The 16,848-nt window shown below is 50.1% G+C and overlaps 2 protein-coding genes and 1 non-coding gene across 5 annotated transcripts; all 3 read right to left on the bottom strand.

Annotated features, from left to right (window-relative positions):
• Window positions 1-316: 316 nt before the first annotated feature.
• On the bottom strand, window positions 317-1,973 carry LOC123124975 (ras-related protein RABB1c). 2 transcript variants are annotated; one of them, XM_044545520.1, is made up of 6 exons: window positions 1,787-1,973; window positions 1,313-1,452; window positions 1,097-1,179; window positions 785-995; window positions 633-698; window positions 317-544 (listed from the first exon to the last, which is right to left on the bottom strand). In XM_044545520.1, the coding sequence occupies exons 1-6, from the start codon at window positions 1,830-1,832 to the stop codon at window positions 458-460; spliced, it is 633 nt and encodes a 210-aa protein (XP_044401455.1). In that variant the 5' UTR covers window positions 1,833-1,973; the 3' UTR covers window positions 317-457. The 2 variants fall into 2 exon arrangements, with proteins under 2 accessions (XP_044401455.1, XP_044401453.1); XM_044545518.1 differs by lacking the exon at window positions 1,787-1,973 and adding an exon at window positions 1,537-1,778.
• A 4,986-nt stretch (window positions 1,974-6,959) lies between these two features.
• On the bottom strand, window positions 6,960-13,887 carry LOC123121856 (subtilisin-like protease SBT5.3). 2 transcript variants are annotated; one of them, XM_044541935.1, is made up of 11 exons: window positions 13,621-13,887; window positions 13,387-13,502; window positions 13,177-13,274; window positions 12,854-13,018; window positions 11,130-11,247; window positions 8,970-9,510; window positions 8,781-8,878; window positions 8,451-8,696; window positions 8,165-8,279; window positions 7,867-8,060; window positions 6,960-7,755 (listed from the first exon to the last, which is right to left on the bottom strand). In XM_044541935.1, exons 1-11 carry the CDS (start codon window positions 13,741-13,743, stop codon window positions 7,185-7,187), a joined length of 2,385 nt encoding a protein of 794 aa, XP_044397870.1. In that variant the 5' UTR covers window positions 13,744-13,887; the 3' UTR covers window positions 6,960-7,184. The 2 variants fall into 2 exon arrangements, with proteins under 2 accessions (XP_044397870.1, XP_044397869.1); XM_044541934.1 differs by having other exon boundaries at window positions 7,847-8,060; window positions 13,621-13,886.
• Window positions 8,332-8,405, bottom strand: TRNAI-AAU (transfer RNA isoleucine (anticodon AAU)). The gene has a single exon. It is a non-coding gene; the product is annotated as a tRNA-Ile (tRNA).
• Window positions 13,888-16,848: the final 2,961 nt, after the last annotated feature.

Raw genomic sequence — 16,848 nt, 5'->3', positions numbered from 1 at the left:
CGGAATTACTTGTCCACAAATGGATAAAAGTGGATGTATTTAAAACTAAAATATGTGTAGATACATCCATTTCTATGATAGGTATTTCCGGACGGAGGGAATATGTCTGTGTGGGCGTGTTCTCTAGAAATTTTAAAACTAAAAAAAAAATCTTAGTTTGGATTTTTTCAATATCCGAGCTCCATGGAGCCTGGGGTCAAAAGAAATTTCTGATTTTCGTTCTTTTTTTAATACTTACAAGACAAAAATAGTAAACTAAAAATAAGACATTAGTAAAAAAATATAACTTCGGGAGAACAAGACAAGTGAGAGACTATGAAACGATGTACATCATTTTAACTGCCAAGTGATCTATATATATGGCTATATGCTCGAGGTTGAAAGCATGGAGTTACTACTGATTTGCACTAGTATTAAACAAGATCCGAGAGACGGAACTGAGTCGTCCAAGCTATGCTCAGCTGGTGCAGCAGACGGAGGCTCGAGACGGAGGCAGAGGCTCGAGACGACTGAAATCATCACCTCCGGGCGTGACACCACTACTCTGCAAGAGAAACAACAATGGTCAAATGAACCCCATAAGCACCTGCTAGCAAAAAATACAAGACAACATAATGCAGTACGGCACTCACCTTGGACAGATCAATGGCACCTTCCTGGATCTTCTGGCACACCATGGACGAGCTTTGAGGGAATGCCTGCGTGCATATATAGGTCATGTGAGGAAAAGGCCATGGCGAATGAATTGTGCGCCGCTGCGACACGATGCGGTGCTTCGAGTTACCTCCTCCACGTTGTGCCGGGTCCTGGCCGAGGTCTCCATGAAGGCGAGGCCGTTCTCCTTGGCGAACTGCTCGCCCTCTTCCGTGCTGACGGCTCGCCTCTGAGCTAAATCTGATTTGTTTCCGACCAGCATGATGGTGATGTTGTTGTTGCCGTCCGCCTGCTCCCTCATTTCTTCCAGCCAGCTCGCGACGTGGTTGAAGGTCTCCCTCCTGTTCTCCATCAGAGGAAAAATCGACATTCATATCTGACTACGAGTAGTAAATCCTCCTAAAACAAGGGTAACTTAAAATGCTTAAGCTGTTGAATGTACCTGGTGATGTCATAAACGAGAAGAGCAGCGGCCGCACTTCTGTAGTAGGATTTAGTGATTGACCTGAAAGCCTCCTGGCCTGCCTGCATCATCAGGATGCAGTTCACTTCAGTAGAGGTTTATAATAAAGATATGATGTTGAAAGCAGTAGAGAATGCATTTAACTAGTTTCGTCTGAAGGTTTATACATATAGCGGAACAATTAAGTTAACAGACCGTGTCCCAGATCTGAAGCTTTATTTTCTTCTTGCCGATGGTGACCATGCGCTGTCCAAATTCGACGCCGATGGTCAGGTCGTGCACGGGCTGGAACCGCTTGTCGGTGAACTGCAGCAGGAGGCATGACTTCCCAACCCCTGGGACAGCAAATTCGTAACATGGTCATATATAGGGTCATGGTTTCAAAGAGATTTATGCTAGCTAAGATTGATCGTCCAAACCATCGAAGAAAAACGAACAAGGTCTCGGCCTTCTACACACGAGGCATCGCATCACAGGATCACCCTCGCCGGCCGGCCGATTTCGAGTGACGAAGGCGGAGCTTTCTATACTTATAACCGGCATGGATTCTCGAGATCACGCAACGAACCGATGATAGAATCAGGGGACGATGGACTAGAGGCGCAAGAGAACAGATGGGACAGCGGGAGAGCGCGCGAGGCGGCGCGGCGTCGAGAAGAAGGCACGCACCTGTGTCGCCGACGACGATGTACCTGAACTTGTAAGCGAACGACATGGGTCCCAAATCCCCGAGTCCACGCACCTTCCCGCTTTAGATTTGACGGCGAACCAGAGACTCGACAAGTTCGCGTGAGAGGCGAGGTCGCGGGATTATATTTAGATGAGCGGTGGATCGACGTGGGCTGCCGAGGGTTTGCGTTGCACGTACGGCGGGATATGAGGCGACCAGGCCCGTGGCCGTGTTGTTTCCTAGTCGGTAACCAACAGTGTAGATGCGTTAGGGACGGATTCAGGTACGGGATTTCTTTTTTTTTAGGGGTAAGACACACTTTATTGATTATAAGCCACAGTTTGTGGGATACAATTTGCATGGGGGTGGACAAGCCAAAGATGGCGCCCCCATGAACAGAAAGCGAAGATCTAGCTATGATATGAGCATCACCATTCAACGCGCGACCCTAAAAAACAAAGGTACAATTAAAAGCAGCGGCTCGCAAGCGAATCTCCGAGATGATAGCCCCGTGCTTCCCTCCATAGCCTCTATTGATGTCGTTGATCATCAGCTTGGAGTCCGAAGCAATGACCAGCTCATGAATGTGCAAATCTTCTGCCAGCGAAAGTGCTTCACGGCAAGCGATTGCTTCTAGCGTCGCCACATCAACCACCCCCGGAATCACCAATGCCGAGCTGCCCAGGTAGTTTCCATGATCATCCCCGCATATGGCCGCAACCGAGCCACCTCTGTTGAAGCGGCCAACCCCGGCGTCCACATGAATTTTCGCAAAACCTGTTGGCTGAGCCTTGCGCCGAGTCGAGGGTACAATCCTTGTCCCACCCGATGCAGCCGTTGGCCTGCTTGCTGTCTCCCAGACTTTGTAGTTCGCCAAAGAATCTCTCCACAAAATTGTGTGTAGTGTGTGGACTCTGGAAGATTCCTTCGTGGATTGCCTGACGACGAGCCCACCAAACTGCCCAAAGTGTCACCGAGAGTTTGACAAAAGATGCATGCGATAACGCTTCTAGCATAGAGAAGAGCCAGAGCTTAGCATTCGGCTCTGTTGAGACACTCATCTGTTCTGTTAAACTCGCATCAGCCAGGGCCCAAACACATCTGGACGAGGTGCACTCCAGTAGGGAATGACGCCATGAATCCGGTGCGCCGCACAGCCCACACGAGCTAGTTTTCGACATGTTTCTGTGAGCTCTCACATCCTCCGTGGGTAGAGATTGCCTTGCCAATCTCCATAGAAACATCCAAACCTTGCCAGGCACTTTTGTCTTCCACAACGATTCCCATGCACTTCCCTCGGAGCCTAGACACGAAGCGCCGGGGATGTCCTCGAGCCATGCTTCCCTCCTCTGTCTGGTAGAAACCAGCATCGCATACGCTGACCGGACTGTGAACAGACCAGATGATTCATAATGCCAGGACCAGAAATCTTGAATGTTCCGTGTACAGAGGGGTATACTCATAATAACCGACACGTCCATTGGCAGAAAAACTTGTGCTACCTTCTCATTATTCCATGCGGCAGATGTGACATCTATAAGTTCTGAGGCTTGTGAAGGAGGGTTCAGAACCTTGCTACCATAGGGCCGCATCATTTCAGTGCGGGGCAGCCAATTGTCATTCCAAATGTCGGTTGACTCTCCATTGCCAATCCGTTTAATCAGCCCTTGTTTCATCACATCTTTCCCTTCTATTACCGCTCGCCAGATTTGGCTTGGATGACTTCCCAGAGAAGCTTCCAAAAACAAGGAAGTTGTGAAGTAAATACTTCTCAATATGCAGGCACTTAGGGACTCAGGGTTTTGCAAAATCCTCCAAGCCTGCTTAGCTAACATGGCCAAGTTAAAAAGCTCAAAATCTTTGAAGCCCAAACCCCCATGTTCTTTGGTTGTGTCATAGCCTTCCATGATACCCAGTTAGGCTTGCGTTGTCCATTCTTACTCCCCCACCAGAATTTTCGAATCAACATGTTCAGGTGTTCGCACAGGCCTCTTGGCAGCTTAAAACATGACATGGAATAGACCGGGACTGCTTGTGCTACCGCTTTGACCAATACCTCCTTGCCTGCCATGGACAAGTTTTTCTCTATCCATCCTTGGACCTTGTTCCACAGCCTATCTTTCAAGTATTTAAACGCTCCATTCTTAGAGGTACCAATATCACTTGGCATCCCCAGATACTTTTCATTTAGAGTTTCATTGGGTACATGCAATGTATCTTTGATTTGTTGGCACACACTATCAGGAACTCCTTTGCTCAAAAAGATTGACGATTTGTCATAATTTATACGCTAACCCGAAGCTTGGCAGTACACATCCAAGGTTCTGTGGACCTCCGTAGCTTCCATACTGTTGGCCTTAAAAAACAGCAGGTTGTCATCTGCGAAAAGTAAATGGTTTACCGGCGGCGCCGTAGGTGCCACAGTTATACCATGAAGGTTTGATGACTCACTTTTTGATCTCAATAGGCATGAAAGGCCCTCTGCTGCAATCAAGAACAAGTATGGGGATATAGGGTCCCCTTGCCTTATCAGGATTTCCTAGTCGGTAAGCAATTGTAGTTCAAAGGCCCAAATCCTAGAAAGAGAAAAGGGAAACATAGCCCACCATGGAAGCAAAGGGGCCAGGCTAAGATCAGTACGCACAGTTTAGGTCTTCGTTTCCAACCTACTAAAAAGAGTAAAATGCATTGGAAGTCACTAATTGTGCGGCATGTGCTCACTTTGGTCACCGTACTTAGGAATACATGCAATACGCTCACTATATACGACAAGATGTGATTATACGGTCACAATAGCGCGTATTGAGCTCGTATGCCGCCCCGCTTGACCAGTCCTCAGGTTCCCTCCCCTTCTCCACCTGCCACCGCCACTGCCATGTCCGTGAGCTCGGCGAGGTCATCTCTCAGCAAGCGGGCTGTGGTGCTCCCTCTCATCTGATGCCCTCACTACCGCACGCAGGTGCAGTTCTACTTGTCGAACACAGAGAAGCATGAGGGTTGGGTGTTCTACAAGTGTGCAATGTAAGTTGCCCACCACCCTTCTTCTTTCTGTTCTGCAAGGGATGAATATTTTTTGTTGGATTTGAGCACATGGTGTGCTTAAATTTTTCCTCTTTTCTGGTCTATTTGGCTCATAGAATGCGTGTGGGTTCTGGCATTGGGAGCTGGAGTACGTGGTGTATCTTGTTGACAATCATTTCCTCAATGGGAATGAAGCAGTGGATGCAATTGGCGATGCAGGGGATAGCAGGGGATAGGAGGGAAGAGCTGATTCGAGAAAGGGAACAAAGGGCTAGGCTTGCAGGCATTGTGAGTGGCATTGGAGCAGGAATGGATGAAAGGAGGCCTTCAACAAATCCCTTGACCAAGCAGCAGGCAGATGCACTTTTGAAATAGTTGGTATTGTTGCCTGGAATATCTCGAAGGAACGCAACAATTTTATCTTCGGGCACATTACTCCATCTCTCTGAGCTTTTTTTTAAGTGCCAGCCTTGGCTGGTGTTTCATTCATTTAAGCATGGAGCAATGGTAAAAGTGACAAATGCGGTGATCCTGGGATCAAGGAGATAAGAAAAGAAAGAAGAAAAAGGGTGCCGACTGCACCGTAGCGGAGGCTACAATCTCACGGCGGATCCCCGAAGGGGCTCTGAAGAAATTTAACTCCACTTTGTTGCCACAGGCTAAGATCTCTTCTGATTTCGTCGAGCACGTCCCGCACCCTTGCCTCCTTCCTCCTGAAAACGCAGTGGTTGCATTACTGCCAGATTTTCCACATTGCAAGCATCACCAAGGATTTTATTCCTTTCGTGAACGCTGGCTATGTCGCGGAGACCAAGGTTGCCACCTTCTCCAGAGAGCTGTTGTCGTTGATTTCGCAAGCATGATTCAAACCCTGACAGTGCTGCCATGAAGACAGCTCAGCCCAGATCGTCTTCGTAAAAGTGCATTCGCAGAATAAGTGCGCAGAGCTCTCAAGGTTTCTGAGGCAGAGCTGACAAAAGTAGTCGTTGGTCCAGCCCCTACGCTGGAGACGGTCGTTGCACCACAATCTGTTCTGGTGGAGGAGCCATGCAAACAGCTTGAGCTTCGCCGGAGCCCAAGTACCCCAGATCAGGTCCTGATACATGCCGGTCGTCGATCCCAGGGACTGCAGGGTGTAAGCAGAGTGGGAGTTGCATCTCTCTGAGCTTGGAAAGAGAGAACCACAACTGATCTTTTGTGGCGGAAATACAGTGAAAGTCTTGATCCTCTTTGGTCTTGTTGTCATTTTTTGTATTTCCATCCCTTCTTATCTGGATTAACTTCTTTTAGGATTCTACTTGAGCCTCTCCTACTGTTTAAAACTAAAAAAACGCATGCAAGAAGCCGCCGCTATCAAATGTGCTAGGCTGCCAAACCCCATCAACCATCATACATGCCACTAAACTACATGCGCACACGATTTTTTGCACCTATTTTCTCAACCAGGTCCTGGGCTGCCTTGCTCGTACTCCGGAGGTCACTTTGTTTGTCCTGTGTTTCGCAGTCAAATTTTAGTCAGTGACTTGTTAGCAAAGTTTGCTAGAGTTGAGGGTAAAACAATAGTCGGGCTGGGTTCTAGCCTCTGAAGTAGTTGATTTATATAACTAGAGAATACCGCGCGCGTTGCTGCAGGAATCGATTGCAATATATTTCAGTGATTTGATTTTATGAAGCTTTATCGTTAAATTAATAATATATGAATTAAAGCTAAAAATAAATATTGTATATTTTATTTGATTATTGTGTAGTAAAAAAATATTTTGAATATAAGTGGTACTCCCTCCGTCTCATAATATAAGAGCATTTTTGACACTAATGTAGTGTAAAAAACGCTCTTATATTATGGGACAGAGGGAGTATAATGTAATGAAAAACTTTTTTTCATGCATTTTGAGTGGGACTTTTGATGAGGTGGCATGTGTGGTGAGGTGAAAGGTGTGCATGAGACCAAAATAATGAAAAACTTTTTCTCATGCATTAGTGCTAGGCCTGTGATAATGTGGCATGTGTGCATGTTGAGATAAATAGAATAGCGGGGATCAACTCGTTATGTATATAGGATTTGGACTGTAATCTGGACGTTCCTTGATTAATAGTAGAAGCTTTACTACCCGCAAAAAAGAAGAAAAAAGAGAGTAGAGACAGTAGAGATGACGCCCAATCTTAATTTTGTTTGAGTAGAGAAAAGTACGTTGAACTTCTTTTTTATCAAGAAGTATATCCAAGTCCAACTTCATTAACCGCTCAAAGAACAGTTTGTACTGGCACATATGGACACTTGTTGTCGACGGACCGAACTTTTTTGTTCAGCGCATCGTTTGCTGATAACGAAACAGCGAAGCTCGTCAGGCGACGGGGACACTGGTTTTGCTCGTCCTATGGGCGCCGACCCTGACGACGACGGGGCTCCTGACGCGGTGGCGGCGCCGCCCGGCGCCGTCCGACCACACCATCTGCCCGAACACGTACTCGCCGGGCAAGAAACGCCCCGCCCTGGCCCTGAACGTCACGGCGAACTCCTTCTCCTCCCCCGCCGCGGCGAACTCCAGCCGGCTGGGCCGCACGGACACGGACACGCCGCGCGGCTCGCGGACCCTCACGTCGTACGCCGCCGGCTCCGCGCCCACGTTCCGCACCCTCCTCGTGACGGTGCGCGGCTCGCCGGACGCGGACAGGTGGGGCACCGTGACCGACGGGTAGTTGAGGTCCTCCGGCTTCCGCGGCCTCGCCGGGCAGGCGTTCGGGCCGTCCATGAACGTGCCGATCACGGTGGAGTTGTAGCCCAGCGCGCAGAGGAAGTGGAGGTAGTCCGTGGCGTTCGTGTCGTAGACGAGGCCCGGGTCGGCGGCGCGGTTGGGCTGCACGTGGCCGGCGCCGTAGGCGAAGGGCGTGGCGCGCAGGAACGACGAGTTGCTCATCGGCCTCCGCGTGTTGTCCTGCACCCTGGCTGCAAGAGACGAAACGACGAGTCTTCTCGTCAGCGGCAGCACGGGGGAGATTGGTCTGAAGTGTTTTTGTTGTTCAACTAATTCATTTACTGGTGGTCATGATGGCGGACTTGATGGCGGCGGGGCTCCAGTCGGGGTGGAGGGCCTTGAGGAGGCCGGCGATGCCGGCGACGTGCGGGCAGGACATGGAGGTGCCGGACTCGGAGTTGAAGAGGACGCGGCGGCTGTCGAAGGTGAGGCCGGTCGGGCCGGCCAGGCCGGTGAAGGCCGCCAGGATGCTCACCCCCGGCGCGGTGATGTCAGGCTGCGACACACGCAACATACGCTAAGATGCTTAGCATGGTGGTAGAGATGTTACTGTGATTAAGGGCGGCATGGCCAATCTTGTGAGAGAAAAGCCGGCCGGACCTTGAGGATCTGAGGAGTGACCGTGTTTGGGCCCTGAGAGGAGAAGGCGGCCATGAACGGCGCCGGCTTCGTCTCCAGCGCGGTGTTTGGCAGGGTGATGTAGCCCGACGCCAACCTGCACAACATTTTGATGTTCAGGATCAAAAAAAGGTCGACAAAAATAATAATGGCCCATACAGGTCTCGAACCTGTGACCTTCGCGTCATTAGCACGACGCTCTAACCAGCTGAGCTAATAGGCCCTGTTCATGGCATTCCTGAAATATGTGTATATATGCAGCACCTACCTGGTTGAATTCATGTAGGCGAGCAGCGCGACTCCATCGGAATAGGTGATGTGGGTGGCCGGGAGCACGTGCGCGTCGGCGATCATCTCGTTCCCGGTGGCCTCGTCATTCGCCAGCACCAGCCCAACCCCGCCGGCTCGATGAACCGCCTCGCCTTTCTCCACTCGCGCGTTCTTCCCGCGCATGCACACCACGATCTTCCCCCTCGCTTTCTTCTTGTCCAGCGACCCCTCCATGCACAGTTGCCTGCAATCATAATAAGATGGTTACAGTTTCATGTCTGTCAAACAATTGAAAGTAAATTTCAGCAGCACGATCGAGTTATCTTACGCTTGGGCCACTGTTGCATCTTCTGCCTTGGCCTCTACAGAGCTGATCAGCCGGTAATGCTTGTTGGCAGGCAGGGGCACCGGCGACAGGCTTTGTCCCTGTGCAAAAGATAAAAGTGTTACCTTACCACGGGAGAGATGGTCACATAAGCAGAATCGACTGAAGATAATTCGGGCAGAAGCAACATACTTTGATCCGCTTCTTGTTGCCGAGGACCAGGTAGGCCGGGAACTCGCGGTCCATGGTGCTGGCCCCCACGGTGACGAGCCACGGCGCGGTGTTGGACACCGTGCCGGCCCCGGGCCCGGAGTTGCCAGCGGAGGTGACCACGGTGACGCCGTTCCTGACGGCGTGGAACGACCCGATGGCGACGCCGTCCCTGAAGTAGTCGGTGGGCGCGCCGCCGAGGGAGACGGAGAGGACGTCGACCCCGTCGTGGATGGCCGCGTCGAAGGCCGCGATGATGTCGGCGTCGAAGCACTCGCTGCCGTTGACGGGGCGCCAGCACACCTTGTACGCCGCGACGCGCGCGCCGGGGGCGCCGCCCTTGGCCGTGCCGTTGCCGTAGCCGAACAGGTTGGCGCCCGGCACGAAGCGGCCCGCGGCGGTGGACAGCGTGTGCGTGCCGTGCCCGTCGCTGTCCCGCGTGCTGGCCGGGCTCGCGCCTGCGCCCGCCCGCCCCACCGTGGCCGCGTACCCCTTGTTGAAGTACTGCGCGCCGATCAGCTTCCTGCATGCGGCGCGCGCTCATCACAATCACAATCAGAACCACAGTTCACATCAACGTCGTGCATGGAACGCCATGATGAGCCGCTTGCAAAGTTAAGCTAGTAATAATTGTCTAACTATCAACAACACCATGATGTTTCCAGGAGAATCTTGCTTGGAGGAGCAGCAGCCAACACTGTTGATTTGAAGGAGGAATTTTCTTAGTGTGATGAGGATGGTCCTAGCGTGCATGCAGACAAGATGCACTCTTGGCATGTTTCCACCCAGGACTGCGTTTCATCTGGCACGCTGCATTATAGGTTGTCGCGCGAGCGGGCTGGCCCTAGCCGCGGCAGATGATCGCACAGCACATGCTAAGCTCGCGCAGGAGCCATGGACCCCGACGCAGAAAGGGTCGAGAGCGAAGCCAAGCTTGTGCCGTGCATGGACCAGGGCGCCACTTTGGAGCTTTTCTGAGATGTGAGCGAACTGCGTGGTGCCTAGCGGCTGCTCGTGGATCGATACGGTACCTGAAGCAGGCCGATCGATGGAGCTGGATGCAAAGAGGGGAGGGATACGTAGGGACAAGCACGATGCCCGGGGCGACTGGGGGCAACATGTAATCATGGGAAAGCGCACGACAAAGAGACGGAAATCTTTCTGGGGTGATACTTAGAGGGGAATCATGGCTGCAATCTGTGGCGCCACCACACTCACACTGGCAGCCAACAGCGGAAAGGTGCCATCGATCTGTTGACGATGACTGAGGATGCGAGCTCTGCCTGCCTGCCTACGCTCTCGCTCGCTGGCTCGCTCACATGATTCGCGGCGTGGACTGCAGCGTGGACTATTGGTAGGGGCAGATGCTCAGCGGAAAGGAGGGCAGGAGAGGCACGGTTGTGCAGAGGCAAGCATGCTAGTGCGCTACAGGCCTACAGTGCTAGAGGTTTTCTGGTTTGGTTTATTTTCCATTTCGCACCTTGTTAGCATGGTGGCACACTGGCAGTAGTGCAATGCCATTACCATGTGTCTGAAACTGTGGACATTGTTGCACTTGCATTTGCATGGGCATGGCTGACTTTTTTCTTGTGGTTATGTTGCACAGTTCCAACTGTTCAAGGCATTGTTAGCATGAGCATTTACCACTTATGCACTGCCCGTCTGTAGTCAGATTAGGCGAGCACAAGCCCTACAGTTTAAGCCCATTATTCACAAACTCAGTGTCCAAGGGCATGTCGAGATCGTTGGTTAAAATAACCACCAGCACTTGCCTGAACTTATGGGACAAATCTTAGTTAGGTCAAGGCATGTCTCTCTCGAACCGCAGTCGGCCTCTTGCCACTAAAGAAGACAGCCAGTAGGTGGGGCAATAGTTAGTTTACGCCCTACAAAGCGCTGTACATTGCACAACGACAGCGGTCAAGTCAAGCCACGTTGGCGAAACACTAAACAACACGAACCAACCAACGGCGGACAAAAACCAAACCACGTCGGGATAACGCGCGCAGTACAGAGCTTGAACCGCACGTCGGCATGCGCGGCGCCCCAGGCGACGCATGGAGCCACGGAGGGCCGTGAGCCCGTGCGTACGAGTATACAGTACAAGAGGTGGAGGAGGAGGATGGGCACGCACGGACGGACCTGTTGCAGCGGACCTGGGCGTCGTCGGAGGAGGACTGGTCGTGGCAGACGCCCCGCCACCGCGCCGGCACCGGGCCCATGCCGTCGTCGCTGAAGCTGCCGGCCTCCGGCCACACCCCTGCATGAACGAACCGGCCACCGGTGTAAACATAAGTTAAAATAATTTCAGTCACATGCATGCTTGCGTGCATGCCGGGCGGTGGCCCCGCGCTGCGTGGTATAGTAGCAGGAGTAGCGTAGTCGCCGGAGCCGGGGGCCGGGGATGAGGAGGGATTTGACTCGGCGTCCCGGATTCCCTGTCGACGACGCCGGGCCTGTGCTGTCGCCCCACGGACGTCTACGTGCGTGCTACAAGCCAGGCCAAGCAGCAGCTGGCGTGGAGGAGTGGACTTGTGATGCACGCTTTGAACGCTGCCGTGTCCCTCGCAGTCACAGTTACAATGTCACAGGCTAGCTACTTCATCGGTCAGTTGCGGCCGTGGTAGCACCATTTTCATCACTTGAAAAACGAGAATACATTTTTCTCGAGAAAACATTTGTTTCCAAGGAAATAAACATGCTAAGTTTTAGTCTACTAAGGCTAAGGCTTAACGAAGTCTCAGTCGATGCTATATCCGTGAGATGTTATATTAAGATCCGTGTAAAATTTTATTTTCAGTTTTGCATGTTACCATAGTTATGTTACTATCCACCATGAAGGTAGTAACATAGTCTAGGGATATGTCTTACTCCCTCTGTCCTTTAAAGAGTGTACTTCCAACATTATTGGAAGGTCAAACTATCTCAAAGTTTGACCGAGTTTGTGCAAAAAGATATCAATGTTTATGAAACCAAACAAGTATATGATAAAAATATATTTTATCATGAATCTAATGCTACTAGTTTGATGGTATAAATGTTGATCTATTATTATATAAATACGGTCAAACATAAAAAAATTTGGCTTTCCAACAAAGTTGAAAGTACATTCTTTAAAGGACGGAGGGAGTATGTTATCTGACTGAGACATTGTTAAATCTTAGTCGACTGAGACATTGTTAAATCTTAGTCGACTGAGACATTGTTAAATCTTAGTCGACTGAGACCTAGCCACACCTATCAAAATACTACTAGTGGCACCAATAAGATTTTCGGCCACCATTTCTGACACCTGCACTGCCAGGACCAAAGCGGCCGTTGAACTACGGCCGTGGTAGTTCCAAGTCCCAACTCCCAACGGCTCATGAAAACCGACGGCTCCGGGACGCTCGACTCAAGGCAAGCGCGCGCACCGCACAGGGCCGTGATAAAATCCTCAGCGGCGAGCCTGCCATCCACCAGGGAAACGGGAGGTGCGTCTGGGCCAGATTCCGATTGCAATGCAGGCGCAGCCGGGCAGCGGCTGCGCCTGCGCGCTCTGCGTGCACCGCATCGCACCGCACACGCCCACTGCACAGCGCAGGCACCGGCTGCCTGCCTAGTGCCTCCGCTACACCTACACGGGTCGGCCCGTGCCAGAAAACTGGACCGCTGTTTTGGTCTGACCCACGCACAGTGTCTACTCTACTCTATACTGCTCAAAGGGATGGCCATTTACTACAGTACTAACGTGAATAAATGGAGTGGACCTAGTAGACTCTAGACTGAACCGGTGACATTTTTGAAATGATCAGCACTGCCGTACTCGTGAGTAATGGCCTGATGAGATCATGTATGTATACGTACAAGGAGTAATAAGCACGTACCGGTGTCTAGGTTGCCGATGATGACGCCCTCGCCGTACCTTGCCTTGGCCCAGATGGAGTTGGGCCTCACCCGCCCGTCCTTCTCCATCCCGAGGAACTCCCATGACCGGGTGGTGTGCAGCTTATGCCCTCTGTTGGGGAAAACAGAGATCACGCTCGGGTGCTCTGCATCCACGTAATCACAGCTTAATAAGAACCCATCAAAACAGAATCCCACACCCAGCAAAAAGCACATGCAAGTGCCGTGTAGAGGAAAACATAAATTATCCAGTGCAAGAAGAAGACAAACGATGAAGATGATGATGAAGAGTTGAAGGCATTACTTGAGATCTGCATTGCGTCTTCTTCCTCCAGCGTGGCGGCGAAGCCATTGATGTACCTGGTGTAGGAGTAGAAGATGGCGTCCTGCGCCTTCTCCTCGCTGCATGCAGATACAGGCATTCGATTCGCACACACAAATCAAATTCAGAAATCGGAAGTATGTTCATCTACTTTGGACTGATCGGCAGGAGGGACGTTTGGATTCGACCTACCTTCCCAGGACGGAGCCCAAGAACTGGTAGTGGGAGTTCTTGGCGCGTTCCTGGTTGGAGGCCAGCGCGGCGCCCTCCCTGCCATGCGAGTGGAATCCGAGGTACACAACATACGACTGCAGCCAATCAGCAAACCTTTATCATCACCAGCAAAAACAAACAAAAGGAGAAGCGAACCAAGAAGAAGAGGGCGCGCCAAGGGCCAGCAGCCAGCAACCCGCCCGCTCCACTCGCCTTTATCTCGGCGGAGGCCGGGCGCTGCAGCAGCGAGAGGCCGCAGATCAGCAGGAGCACCGGAGCAAGAGGAGGAGCACGGGGGCTACTCTTCTTCACAGATGAATGCATGCCTCTACGCATCTCGTGAGTACTGGATGATTGTTGTCGAGAGGGGATTGGGGTGGATTCGGGGTCGGGGTCGGTCCTTGGGGCGTTGCGAGGCAATGGGTACTTGGGAAGGAATGTGCTTGGGCACTGTTGGTTTTTTATAGCGGCATGGGGCGAGTTTTGTCCTCTCTCTCTGTAACTGAAAGTATGGGAGCTTTTGTGTGCGCCAAAAGGGCCTTTTGGCGAGGAGCAGCGGCGTGCCTTTCGGTTCAGTTATTATTTCCGCAGCCCCCTCCCTCGGCTGTGGCATACGGAAGCCTTTTTGGGAAAAAAAATCCTATACGACCGGGTCGTCCGAATCTCAACGCAACAACCGTCTCCTTCCCCACTTTATTTCTAAATTACTATTCTAATCTCTCCAGCGCCCCGAAAATCCAGCCGCCGGTCATGCCATTCTCGTCGCCACCGCCTGACATGCACCCGCAACACCTTCCCCTGGGAGCCTTGCCGCCGACGGTGCCGGGCGCGGTGGCGCCAATCAGCGGCGGCCGTGGCCCGCTCCCGTTCGGGCAGGGGCATGGGCACCATGGATAAGGGCAGGTGGTGTTCGGGCAACCGCTGGAGGACAGCGCCGGCGGGTGGTCAGGCAGGGAGCGCGGCGGGCGTGAACCTGGTTTTGGTTAGTCTGCTCTGGTGGCTCTAGCTATGTGCTCTTTTCATCAGCATCCGTTTACTCTGTCGAAACTGACGAACGACCAACAATCTGATGTCGTGCATGCCTCTGTCGATCAGGATTCAGTGCTTTCTAGAAATGATGAGAAGTTATTTCGCTCAGCAGACCAAACAATCAGGAATTTGCTTAGGATAGTAGATGCTTTGTTTATTTTTCTTCAGAATTTTCTCAAGTCAAGATAGGATAGTTCATGCAGATTGTGGAGGTTTTCTGTTGTATAAATGGATTTGATGTAAACTGTGTGATAACAATGATGTACAGTTTTGCTGATTGGCGCCACCGCGCCGGCACCGTCGGCGGCGAGGCTCCCTGGGAAAGTGTTGCAGGTGCAGGCGTCCGATCAGGCGGTGGCGAGAATGGCATGACCGGCGGCTGGATTTTCGGGACGTTGGAGAGATTAGAATCGTGATTTGGAAGTAAAGTGGGGAAGGAGACGGTTGTTGCGTTGAGATTCGGACGGCCAGTTGGTGCACGCTCGAGTGGGTCTCACGATCGGGTCCGTATGACCCGGTCGTATAGGATTTTTTTTCCCTTTTTGGGAGGTTTTAACTGAAGATATGGCGATGATGAGTGAGTGATGTGCTCAGCCCGTGACATAGATACCAACTCTTGAATACTGCATATCCATTGGGAGAGATTTTTGTGGGTTGCGGTACCAATTGGGGATTGGATTGGATGCTGGCTATGTTCTGCAATAACGTTTCACCAGCCACCTACAGGTTGTTGTTGGTTTCCTCATAGTTTGTTTGAAAAATGGCATTTTCTTCGTAGTAGAACAGAGCGCATTTCGGTTCGAGCGTACATCATGCGGTGACACGTAGTGAACCAACCATCGTTGGAACATAGAAGAGTAGTTCCTTCATGTATCCCTAGACCTTGGTTTTTGACAATGGGTTCATGCCAACCCTAAATGGTGAAAAAAAGAGAAAATTCAATATGCATTCAAACTAACGGTGTGTCAGTGACCGCATAGGGTTAATTTCAACTTTTCGTCGTGCACAAATAAGGATGAAAATAATAGTCCTTTGTGGTGATCAATAAGGAAATAAATGAAACACATTATTATTTTTACTCCCTCTTTCCATCTATATAGTGCCTAATACAGTTTTCAAGGCTAAATTGACCAAGTTTTAAAGCAATAATATACGACATGCAAGTTACACAAAGCATACCATCAAATTCATACGTGAAAGGAGCTTCCAATGATATAATTTTCACATTATACATCTCATGTATTACTAATCTTATCAATAGTCAAAGACAGTCTTGAAAAACGCATTAGGCCATATATAGATGGAAGGAGGGAGTACTATTAATGAGAGTTGGCGGTCTTCGTGATGGTTACTTCTCCAACAATGGATACAAATCAGTAAGGAAATAAATACATAATTGATGCATATTGATAAGTAAAGGAATAGTAACATGGTTAATAAATGATATTAATTCTATAATCTTCATCTCGTTCAAATAAGGAATGAAAAAATATTTATTTGATGCCTCATAATAAATAAGGGAATAACGAAAGAGTAATTAATAATATTGATATGTGATATTAGATTTTTTGACGTATGTGAACAAAGAAGGAAGAAAATAACGCTTCATTAACCCACCATGATAAGTAAGAAATAAAATAAATAAGGAGAATTAATGGAATTATTTCTTTTGTTGTGTTTTTTAGGGATATTCATTACTTTTGTTGTGTTAGACATGGATGTGCTATCCATCAAGTACTACACAAACAAAACACACCACGGGAATGATCTCTTTAGCTTTAGGGGCTGCACAACAAAAGCATGAAGATACATCTAGCCATACGATCCATTTGCCGTATGACATAAAATATGCTGGTCTTTTACCACCATATATGGGAGATCTCTATTATATTACAAAATAATTGCTAAGTCCATTTAAAACCTTTTCATTTTCGACACATCAAAATAAATTGCCACAAATTAACCAAAATCACTACTCATGATCAATGGATGGCTAAGATTAAATACACCTTCTACCCCCTAAGAGATAATTTGGGGCATCTTAAATGATGATAAATCATGATTAAGATGTATATATGTAGAGAATAGACATAAAAACATAGGAGTGAACAAGCTACGTGTTCTCGTAACTGGCCCTGCTAACAAATGGGCCTCCCATTTGGCATGGGCCTAGCGAACTCATGCAAGCTGGACCCAACACACTCATTGACGAAGGCGTTGTGTATCCCCGGCTATTCCTAATTAGAGAGTACTCCTAATTGGAGCCCGAAGGCGTTGAATAGTTGACGCGACGCATGCCGGTGCTCAACCCCCCCCCCCCACCCCCACCCCACCCAGGCCGACACATGGCATTGTTAAAAAATGATTTTTATTCCTTTTTTATGGGTTTGCGTCTGTTTTCTAGTTTGTCCG

Source organism: Triticum aestivum, chromosome 5D (assembly GCF_018294505.1).
Source record: "Triticum aestivum cultivar Chinese Spring chromosome 5D, IWGSC CS RefSeq v2.1, whole genome shotgun sequence".
Classification (NCBI taxonomy): domain Eukaryota; kingdom Viridiplantae; phylum Streptophyta; class Magnoliopsida; order Poales; family Poaceae; genus Triticum; species Triticum aestivum.
The sequence above is the reverse complement of the archived record's forward strand: the minus strand, read 5'-3'. Positions and strand labels throughout refer to the sequence as shown.

Excerpts from the sequence above, each read along its gene's own strand:
- LOC123121856 (XM_044541934.1), bottom strand. The coding sequence starts at position 13,743 with ATGCGTAGAGGCATGCATTCATCTGTGAAGAAGAGTAGCCCCCGTGCT. Across the intron at positions 13,503-13,620 it reads CGGCCTCCGCCGAGATAAAG|TCGTATGTTGTGTACCTCGG; the intron begins GCGAGTGGAGCG and ends GATTGGCTGCAG. Across the intron at positions 13,275-13,386 it reads TTGGGCTCCGTCCTGGGAAG|CGAGGAGAAGGCGCAGGACG; the intron begins GTAGGTCGAATC and ends ATCTGCATGCAG.
- LOC123124975 (XM_044545518.1), bottom strand. The coding sequence starts at position 1,660 with ATGCCGGTTATAAGTATAGAAAGCTCCGCCTTCGTCACTCGAAATCGG. Across the intron at positions 996-1,096 it reads CTCGTTTATGACATCACCAG|GAGGGAGACCTTCAACCACG; the intron begins GTACATTCAACA and ends GATGGAGAACAG. Across the intron at positions 545-632 it reads GTGCCATTGATCTGTCCAAG|AGTAGTGGTGTCACGCCCGG; the intron begins GTGAGTGCCGTA and ends TTTCTCTTGCAG.